The sequence below is a fragment of the Coffea arabica genome, chromosome 2c (genome assembly GCF_036785885.1).
Source record: "Coffea arabica cultivar ET-39 chromosome 2c, Coffea Arabica ET-39 HiFi, whole genome shotgun sequence".
NCBI lineage: Eukaryota > Viridiplantae > Streptophyta > Magnoliopsida > Gentianales > Rubiaceae > Coffea > Coffea arabica.
Window position 1 is genome coordinate 60745954 of NC_092312.1, and position 11479 is coordinate 60757432.

Genomic DNA, 11479 nt, shown 5'->3' on the forward strand with positions numbered 1-11479 from the left:
CCAGAATCTGGAAAATTTTTCCCTCTTTTCTGTCCGGTTTTGTAGCCCTATGTTAGAGGCCGAATTGGCCTTAGGTCAAAACATAAAAGTTGTAGAGAATGACATTTTATAGGTGTCTACAAAATTTCAGCTCAATCGGAGCAATGTAGCCTGTGAAAAGACCGAACTACCCCTGCTGCCCTGTTTCTACCCGAACTTGAGTATTGCTTCTGTAATTGGCTAATTTGACCAGGAATCCTTCTGATTTGGTTGTTTATGTCTTCTGAGAAATTGTATCCTTGTATCTTAGCTTTCAGATGGCTTTGGAATCACTTGATTTGGACTTAGGTAGCCTAACTTATGATGTTTGAACCAGAATACGGTTTGTAATATTGTTTTTACGATTCTGGTGTAGTCTATGGTATTTTTGACCTTGTTACACTCGAAACTGGGCTGAGTGACCTTCTGCAATATTGTAGCCCCTAAAGTCCTGAATATTCCTGTAAATTTTCAGGTCAAACGGATTAGGGTATCATGAGTTATAGATGAAATACTCAAGCCTATTTTGAACATCAGGTTCTGTGCGTTTTTAGTTTAGCTTCTGCCCGTGACTTTTTCGGTTTTGATACCGTACGATCTGGGTGGTGACTCCTTCATAAGAAATGTAGATCTTGGTTTTGGTTTCGAAACGGTATAAAGTGCGTCGAAATCCGAGTTCCGTAGCTTCCGTTATGACCCAAACAACATCAATCGTCAGAACTGCCTTTGAATCTGGACAGTTCTGACGGGTACTTTGACACTCACATTTCGTTCTATTCTGAGTGGATTCAGGTCTTGGCCAAAACATCAAAGTTTTAGCCTTATGTCTCAGGTTTCTAATGCCTTTAGAATTTCCTGATTTGGATTTGTGAGCTGGGAGTTATAGTCCAGCAAACATACCCTGTCCGTTACTTTGGAGTGCGAATTCCTGGAACGGTTTTCTGCACTTTCGACCCATCTCTGTTCAGATCCGGAGTTAGGAGTTTTCATGAAAGTTATATAATTTTCTCTTAGCTTCGTAACGGTATCTCATGTACCTTGATCTGACACTCATAGCTTTGATTAGGCTCAAAACAGTTTTGACGGCAAAATGGCTAGGCCGCCATTCCCGTTTCCGTGTGCCGTTTCCGCACTCGTATGTGCCGATTTTGTCGTTTTGCTTGTTTTAAGTATGTTAGTAGCCGTTTGTGATATATTGTGACACAATCTTCTATTTTAGACGTTGGTGAGTTAGGTGGAGCCGGTGGGGCCTACTAGCTACTCCTCGCGGCACGAATTTCGTATTTTGCTCTTTTGTTCGTTGAGTAAGTATTCAGGCCGCTCTTATGTGTTAGTTGCTTATGTGTTTCGATATGTATGACGAGGGTACTTAGGCGAGAGTGTACTTTATCGCACTCGCTCTAAACCCGAATTTACGCACATATTTGTACATGACATATGTATGTGAATCATTTTGGAACTAAAACCCTTGAGCTTGTGGCTCGGGGTGATTTTGAATAATTTTGTGAAGTTTGTGAGTTTGGGGCGAGCTCTTGACCTAGATGGACTATTCGAGCCGATTAGGGCTTGGTCGAAGTCAGTCCAACCTGGTTGGAGGTCACCAAGTTTGTGAATCCGGTTCACCGAGTATGTGGACCAAGTTTGTGACCCGAGCTTGTGACTCAAGCTCAAGTTTGTGATTTCGTTCGCCCGGGCAAGTTTGTGAGGTGACTGGCCAGTGAGGGTGATAAGGTGTCGGTGGGTGTATAAGTGAAGTTCTACGGACCATTAAGTGTGGTCGACGGAGTGTCGGCAGGAGATCACGCATGGCATATGAATTGGCTTTGGAGCCACCTGTATCCTTATCATGTGATGTTACTTTTCTGCTTTTGCTTTACTCTTACTATGTCACTGTTGTTACGTGAAATTTACGCTTTTGCCCATGTTTACTTACTAAGCATATAGCTTACCCCATTCCTTTTGTTTTCCTTAGCAGGGGCCGACGCGGGGACTTTTGTCACACACACTAGCATAGTTAGGTTTGATTGTAATAGTTGGACTTATAGTATGTTTGTTTTTGTTTTAGTTTTGGTGGTTTGTATAAGGACCCTCCTTAGGGTCTACATTTTGGTTTTGGTGGTAATTATAAGGTTGTAATAGTGTGAGCAGGTACTTTTGGAGAATGTAATTATAACTCTTTTGGGATTGTATATAGAACTCTTTTGAATTTTCTGGCTTTTATTGTTTTAAGTTTTGAGTCCTGGCGCGAGTTAGGCAGGCGGCTCGCCGATACCCTTGGGTTCGCCCTTGGGAGAAGTGGGGTCGTCACACATCCTCTAGAGAGTCCGAACACTTGATTTAGTCAAATCCTTTTCTTTTGCTAACCTTTCTACCTATCACATTAGGATGTTTAGGTTGCACTTTTTACTTTTTCTTTTTTCCTTCTTTTAGGATTATTGCATCTTACACGCACAATCGCCTCTCATTTGCCATACGTGTGATGAATGATTGATTTTTATTTATGTTTATTGCGCTTTGCATCTTGGGGAGGGGTATAGCCACCCTAGAGTCATAACCCACATTTGATGGTATTTTAATCCCTCCCCTCAAAGGAGCACTTCATACGTGCATATGTTATTTATTTACAACCCTCATCTTATTTTCTTTTAATGGTTGTCACACCACTCTACTCTATTAGGATTAGGATCAATCCATTTGGACATGTGGTCGTGGCAAGACGTGCGCGTAGCAATGTTTGAAAGATCACTCGAACCACCGACTAAAAGTCTTGTGATTGATGACCTTTCATCTTTTAGACTAAAGGGGTTTGGGAGTTTAAAACCTTAATTGAGTCTAGATGCATTAGTGAACCCAACCTTATGCATCCATGTTAGAAATTGTCTAGGTTAGAGTCTACCTCACCCTATTAGGAACATTAGATCCGGGGGGAGGGATTACACCCTTCTTTCTTTAATTGCCTTCTATTTTTCATATTATTTTTGTTTACTCCAATGTGTTATGTGTCATATATCAATTGGATTAACTTTTCTTTGTTCTATTGCATTCATGAGTTTTAGAAATAAGAGTTCTGGCATGATACTCTTTTAGAACCTACCCTCTTAGATAGGTTATTGCACATTTAAATTCTGATGTATTGCATTCATAGGTTAATAATTGCACATCATTTTAGACCCACCCTGGCATACGAAGGGTCTCTTAGGTCATGTTTTTATTTCAAATTGCATTTTTAATTACTTTGATAAATTGGCATCATGTATAAACTTTAGAGGGAATGCGATTTAGGGAATCCATGTTAAGAATAAGCCAACTTATATTCCCATGAGTATTTAACCCAGTTTTGAGATTTTTACGTTTAAATTTCAATTTAACCAGAAAAGTGGGACCTGTAGGTAAGGTACTTGACACCAATTTCTTGTCTCTAGATGCGATGCCCTCGACGAGTCCAGTAAATGTTAGTAGCACCGATTGAGGTACAGAAGTGATCCGCATTACTTTAACCTAGTGAAATTAACCAAGTAGCCTATCATTTAGGACCAATCGGAGATTTCGAGTATATCAAATTAGACGGCTACTTGGAAGAAGCATTGATATATTTGTGGGACCTTATTTGTTCTGCATTTAGACTAGACAAGAAAAAGATGACCATGACAATTGAGGAGGTATCTGGTCTTCTTAATTTACCGATTCATGGTACTGCTGTAATATTTTCGTTTATGTCTAGCAAAGCCGAGTTCTGCCATTTCACTGGGTTAAAGGAATCTGTAATACAAGGGTTTGACCAAAACATAGATGTGAAATTCTTATTCAATCGATTTGCATTGATAGATGGGTTCAAAGGACACTTAGGAGATTTTTTATTTATGTCCAAGGCAATGTGGGAACGTAAGAGGCTGTGGATTTATGGATTAGTTATGGCCGGAACTTATCTTTTCCCGAGGAAAGACAAGAGAATAGTTTTTGAACTCACCAAAGTCATGTTTGATCTGTTTCTAGGATAAAAAATAGGCAATGCTCTATCGTTTTGACTATTTTAACCGATATCTTTGTAACTTGCACTACTTGCCAAAGGAGTGAAAAATTCTTTCATGGATCAAATTTAGTTCGCACATATGGGCTATGGACCACTTTATGAGACAATCACCTATTCATGATTGTCTGCCAATATCTAGGTATAAGTGGATAGTCACGCATTACAAGAGGGTTAATGAAAATGGTTTGCCTAGTAATGCATCTGAATATGTGGATTTCTTAAAAAACTTGTCTGATCAGAATGTTAGATGGGTTTTAGATTGGACTAATTGTATTAAACCTATACTTCATACTAAACCATCAGAATTCATTCCATTGCTAGGCACTCAGGGTATCATGGCTTATACTCCGAAGAGGTTTCTTCGACAGTTGGGCTGCATTCAAGAGTTGCCGTATACACTTGATTTAATTGAATTCACCATTGTTTTTGACAAAGGGATGTATCCAAGTAAAATTCTGATGAAGATTCCTATCATTGAGGCTTAGGAGACATTGTCCGACGACGAGCACGTCAAGTACATTCCGAAACTCAAGTAAAAGGGTTTAGTAACTCCACAGTATGAGGATTGGCTAAAGGGTTTTGGTACGCAAAAATCGCAAGATGAACCATCCAAGGAGGTCAAGAGATTGATGGCCATTATTGAAGCTAAAGATAGAGAAAATTTGCAACTAAAAGAGTCCGTTAAAGCTAGCAAAGAGATGGCAGAGAAACATAACGAGGCATGTGAAAAGATGCTAGAGAAACACCAAGAATTGAAAAAAAAATTTTGGGGAATTGTACGGTCAAATGGAACACATGAGGAATCCCTATACCAGAGAATCCAAAGATGCTGTAATAGATAGGTTGAAAAGATTTAATGACTTTGTACGAGACCGTTTCCGAAGAATGATGTAAATAATGTTTATAAAAATGAAAATTTAGAAATTTGAAATGACTTTTCTTTTGTGCAAAATGGTGGTCAAAAAGAGGTTTGATAAATGGGTCCCACTTCGAAGGTGTTGCATCATGTTAGGCCTACCTTTTGTACAAAAAGGTACATACATCCGAATTACTTTAATTTTTACTAACTCGCGTCCTTTTTCTTTTTCTTTCTTTTTGTCAGCAGTTAATCAAAAGGGAAATCTAAATAAGATTTTTCTTAAATTTTCAGGTAATTGCAAACATAGTTACACGAAGAATCCCCATCATTACATGATCATGTAGTCGAGATTTAAGAAATAGTGTAAATATGAGTGTACATTCTGAATCATCCGATAGGTCTGCAACGACGTCATCACCCGACCTTGCAAATTTGGGAGCTTAACTGAGTGAAGAATTAAACAAATTCAATGAATTAAGCATGGAGATGGCCGCACAACGGCCTGTGATTGATCAGTTGGTTACTGGTGGCAGCAGCGGTGTCTAGCATGATCCCTTGCCTGCTGGTCAACCTGAACCTCAATCACTACCCATACCTCATATTCAAACTCCATTTGCTTCACATTTCGTAAATCCACCTAAGAAAGTTTTCACCTATCCCACTCATGGCCTACCACATACCTATGCATCCAATATCCAAACCAATCCTCCTCACACACAAATTGCTCCAAATTATCCACCTGTTAGTTTGAACATGCCACTTGAATCTCAAGGACCATATTATTATTCCACTGTAGAACCATTCATGCTAAATGCTGCTGCACAAGAAAAAGTTGAAATAGGAAAATCCTCCGCGCTAATTGACGAGAATCTGTTAAAGAGGTTGGATCGGTTTGACGAGTTCTTGAGAAAGAGCCAATGCTTGAACAAACAAGGAGGTTTGGACTATAATAAATTGTACATGTTTCCTGATATGCAATTGCCTGTGGGTTTTAAAACACCCAAATTTAGCAAGTATGACGGAACGGGCAACCCCAAGACACATCTCTGAATATTTGCAAACAAATTAGGAAAGCCAATAGATGACGAGAATTTGCCAGTTCGATTGCTTCCTGAAGGCTTAGAAGGTGATGCACTGGATTGGTACTCCAATTTGAAGTCTGATGAGATGAGGACATGATTGGATTTGTCAACTGCTTTTGTAAGACAATGTGAGTATAATTGCGAGATTGCTCCGACGAGGACTACACTTGAGGGGACTAAAAGGAAGCCATCTGAGGATCACAAGACATATGCAAAGCGATGGAAGAAATTGGCTGCCAAGGTGGAACCTCCTATGAATGAAGAAGAAATTGTCTGTACGTTTATCAAAACTCATGACCCGCCATATTTTGAAAAATCTTTTTGCATGACTGGATGCTCATTTGTAGAAATTGTTAACAAATTGGAGAAGTATGATGAGTTTGTAAGAGCGGGAAAGATTGTTAATGTGCCAACTCTGAAATCGCAATTAGAAACTTTGCAAAATCCAAACAACAGCAGCAAGAAACCTCAGTTCAAAAAGAAAAAGGAGGAAGTTGCAGTTGTTTGGGACAAGGCCTTTATTCCTGACCTAAATATCAACAATATCCTACTTATCCATCTTGTTACCCATACCATCCACCCACTCGACCTGTTTATCATACTTCTATTCACAATCTTCGACCCCGACCAAATTACCCAAACACATCCATGACACTATTTCATATTTTTTCGCCTAATTTTCAAACTAAAGCTCGCCCTCCTTATAGTCCAAGATTTGCCTCACCAGCCAACCAGAATTACAACTATCAACAAACCAATGACACTCAAAATCCAACCCCCATATAGAACTTTCACCAATCTAGGTCAGCCCATTGATTAGTTATATGAACAGCTCAAAGCCGCAGGAAAAATTGATACGATACTTCCTAAAGTCTATCATAGAGGATTTTCCCTTGGTTATGATTCTCAATCGTTTTGTACTTATCATTCTGGAGCTTCTAGACATTTTACTACCGATTATTGGGCACTTAAACATAAAATTCAAGACATGATTGAGGCCAGAGACATAATTTTAATAAGGAAAGATGAACAAGGATCGAGTGTTAGCAAGAATCCTCTTTCTCCACACAAGGATACTGTTGGAGTTATTACTATTGACGAGGAGATCGAGAAAACTACTCAATACATTGTAGATGAATCTGAGATAATAAGGGTTATTAGAGAACCATTCATAGTTGAAGAAGAAACCTCCAAGGTCAAGAAAAATGCTGATCCTTTTATTTTAGATGTGATACCTTTTGAATGTGAGTCTTCAGAGTTTGTGGTACTTGAATTGCCTGAACAAGTGCCTGTTCTTAACCTACAAGAAGTCCATGGAATTATAGTAAGTTTATTTTATTGATTGGAGGAGAAGAAATACCAAAGAAGGAGGTGGCCGTCGTCACTAGATCTAGAAGAATCATAAGTGAACCTGCAATTAATGAGCTATCAAAAGTAAAGAAAAATACTGTGCCAATAAGACCAGCTGTGACTGAAGAAGAGGCATTCGATTTCCTTAGGATATTGAAGAAAAATGAGTATAAAGTGATCGAACAATTGGATAAAATGTCCGCTCAAATTTCTATGTTGAATATGCTCTTAACTTCGAAACTTCATAGAGAAGCTCTACTCAAGGTTTTAACTGAGGCTCAAGTGCCTAAGAATATTCCGGTTGACAAATTCACCCATGTAGTCGAACATGATTTGGATTCAAACCAAATTTCTTTTTCTGATGAGAATTTAATTTCTGAGGGAATTGGACATAAAAGGGCATTGTATATCTCAGTCCGTTGTAATGGAAAGTTATTGTACGGATCCGTTTTGAATATCTGTCCATGGAATACTTTTGTTAAATTAGGATTTCAAGAAACTAAATTTCGATCGTCTGAAACTGTGGTGAGAGGATTTGATGGTGCAAAAAGAGAATCAATGGAAGAAGTGGACTTAGTATTGAAAATAGGACCTACCCAATTCCAAGTCATGTGTCAAGTCATGAATTTCTCAAGTGTTTATAATATTCTACTTGAACGACCTTGGATTCATGTTTCGAGTGCTATACCATCTTCGCTCCATCAGATATTGAGATTTGCAGTGAATGACCAATTAGTCACAATGTTTGTAGAGGATGATTGTACTATGATCGTTAATTCCGGACCAAAAAAGGAAGGTGGTAGAAAAGCTCCGGTTTCTTCTCACCATTTAGTTGATATCATTTAGTAGGTTGGGTATCTAAAGACAAGTCGGTGATAGGAATGAATTTGCTAAAAGCCAGCATTATGATGGCTAAAAAATGATTCGAGGAGGATACGAGATAGGCAAGGGTCTCGGACATAACTTGCAGGAAATTCTACAACCAATAGAGTTTCAAGAAAAGAAGGACACTTTTGGACTAGGGTTTCAACCTACTTCCAGGGACAAGAAAGAAATGTTGGATCACAAGAGAGTAGAAAAGGAAGGAAAGCAAATTGTCAGGAGTATCCCACCATTGCACTACATTTTTTTCCATCCATCAGAAGTAATCGGATCTGAATTGGACCCGATTGATGAGGTGGATATCAGTTTGTCTAAACTGTTCGTGGGGGTTACTTATGAGGGCAAGCCGTCAGAGAATCCAGAATTTTCAGAGGTCTCCAGAGAAGCAATGAAGAATTGGACCATTGACTTTCTTTCCTCCTGAAGGGAATTTCGGTAAATCTAGGGGATTGCCTTTGGTTGAGAATTATAAAAGAAATCATTCACATTGATCATCTTTTGCCTTTTAGTTTTGTAAATAGTTTTGAATCAAATGTCTTTTCAATACAAGTCTTATGTTAAGTAGCATATTATGATGTTTTGTCCTTTATTTGAAATTCAATGAAATGCACATTGTTCATTTTTCAATTGTTTTACTTACGTATTGTTGTATCTATCTCATTCTTTTTTAGATGGCCAAAAATAAAACATATTGATTCTTTGGATATCACTATTTCGGAATATGATGACTGCAATCTCGATATCTCTCACGAATTCAAAATTATGAAATCAGAAATTCAAGACGATAGCGATAACGAGAAAGAATCCAAGTCTTTGTTAAATAATCTTGAACAATATGAAGAGAAATCCAAACCGAACTTAGAAGAAATAGAAATCATTAATATTGGCACTAAAACCAATGTTAAAGAGATCAAAATTAGCATTCATTTGAATAAGAAGCAGAAAAAAAGATGATTGAATTCTTGATCATGTTTAAAGATGTGTTTGATTGGTCCTATGATGACATGACGGGTATATCAACAGATATAGTGGTTCACAAATTGCCAACGGACCCAAAATTTTCACCTGTGAAACAGAAACCCCGCAAATTTAAATCGAATATAAGTCTCAAAATCAAGGAGCAAATTGAGAAGCAACTCAATGTCAGGATTATCATGGTATCACATTATTCTATTTGGCTTTCAAATTTAATCCCTGTCCCGAAGAAAAGTGGAGAGGTGAGGGTATGTGTTGATTACCGAAAATTGAACAAAACCAGTCCGAAGGATGATTTTCCCTTGCCAAACATACATATCCTTTTGGACAACATCGCTGGGCATGAGATTGAGTCTTTTGGCGATTGCTTTGCCGGATACCATCAAATTCTAATGGCAAAAGAGGATAGAGAGAAAATTGCTTTTATCACTCCATGGGGAACATTTTGCTATCGAGTAATGCCATTCGGATTGAAAAATGTTGGAGCTACTTATCAAATGACTATGATCACCTTGTTCCACAATATGATTCATAAGGAGTTGGAAGTTTATGTGGATGACATCATAATCAAATCCAAGAAAGCGGAGGATCATTTGGTTGATTTGAAAAAGTTATTTGAAAGCTTGAGAAGATATAATTTGAAATTAAATCCTGTGAAGCACGTTTTCAGGGCTCCTGCCGGCAAATTATTGATAGATCCGACAAAGATTAAAGCAATTCGTGAAATGCTGGTGCCAAAAACACAAAAGGATGTGAAGAGTTTTTTGGAAAAAATTAATTTCATTGGCAGGTTCATTGCTTAATTGACTTCAGCATGTGAGTCTTTGTTTAAATTATTGAAGAAGAATATGCCATTGTATTGGAATGAAAAATACTAGCAAGCTTTTGATAAGATCAAGAATTACTTATTGCACCCTCCAGTCTTAGTGCCACCCAAACCGAGTCGACCTTTGATTATGTATTTGTTTGTGCTCGACGAGGCTGTGGGTTGTGTTTTGGGACAGCATGATGATTCTGGAAAAAGGGAGCAAGCAATTTATTATCTTAGCAAGAAGTTCACACCTTGTGAAGCAAAATACTCATTTCTTGAAAGGAGTTGCTGTGCATTGGCCTGGGCAACTCAGAAACTGAGGCATTATTTGCTTAGTCACACCACTTATCTTATCTCTCGTTCAGATCTTTTGAAGTACCTATTGAAAAAACCAATGCCAACCGGACGCATGGTTAAATGGCAAATGATCCTTTCTGAATTCGATATCATCTTCACCACGCAAAAGGCAATCAAGGGGCAGATTATAGTAAGATCATTTGGCTGAATATCCCAGGGAAGATGATTATCAACTGCTTCACACTTATTTTTCGGATGAGGATGTCCTATTTGTTGGTACATCAGAAGATATGAATGAGCAATGCCCTGAGTGGAGACCATTCTTTGATAATGCTTCAAATTCTTTCGGAGTTGGGATCGGAGCTATTCTAGTATCGCCTGAAGGAAAACATTATCTAGGTTCCGCTAAACTGTGATTTTTCTGCACTAACAATATAACTGAATATGAAACTTGTATTTTTGGATTAAGAATGGCATTGGAGATAGGGATCAAGGATTTACTAGTGTTCAGTGATTCCGATTTGCTCGTGCCTCAAACGCTTAAAGAATGGATAACTCGAGATTCAAAGATTTTGCCATATCAATGCAATTTACTGGATTTGGCAAACAAATTCAAAAGTTTGGAATTCAGGCGTATTCCACGTCCTCAAAATGTTTTTGCTGGTGTTTTGGCCACTTTATCTTCAATGATTCAACATCTAGATGAGTTGGTGATTGAACCTATCCAGATTCAATTACAAGAAAAGCCTGCACATTGTCTGGTTATGAAAAAATCTTCTGATAGCCGTCCCTGGTACAACGATATTAAGAAATTTCTCAAAATCGGGTCCTATCCTCCAGGTGCTAATATGACTGCTAAAAGCTTCTTGCGCAAATTATCATCCAAGTTTTTCTTAAATGGAGAGGTGGTATACAAAAGGACGTCAGACTTGGGCCTTCTCAAAAGTGTTGATGAAGATGAAGCAGATTATTTGATGAAAGAAGTGTGCAGTGGTGTATGTGGATCACATATGAATGAGCATTTATTAGTAAAGAAGATCATGAGGACAGGATATTTTTGGCTTACTATGGAGCATGATTGTGTAAATTTTGTTAGGAAATGTATTAAATGTCAATTGCATGGAGATATTATGCGCACTCCTCCCATAGAATTACACAGTATGACTGCTCCTTAA

At 38.1% G+C, this 11479-nt stretch overlaps 1 protein-coding gene across 1 annotated transcript; it reads left to right on the forward strand.

Moving 5' to 3' along the window:
- Window positions 1–10774: 10774 nt before the first annotated feature.
- Window positions 10775–11479, forward strand: LOC113724466 (uncharacterized). The gene has a single exon (XM_027247367.1). The coding sequence runs from the start codon at window positions 10775–10777 to the stop codon at window positions 11477–11479; it is 705 nt and encodes a 234-aa protein (XP_027103168.1).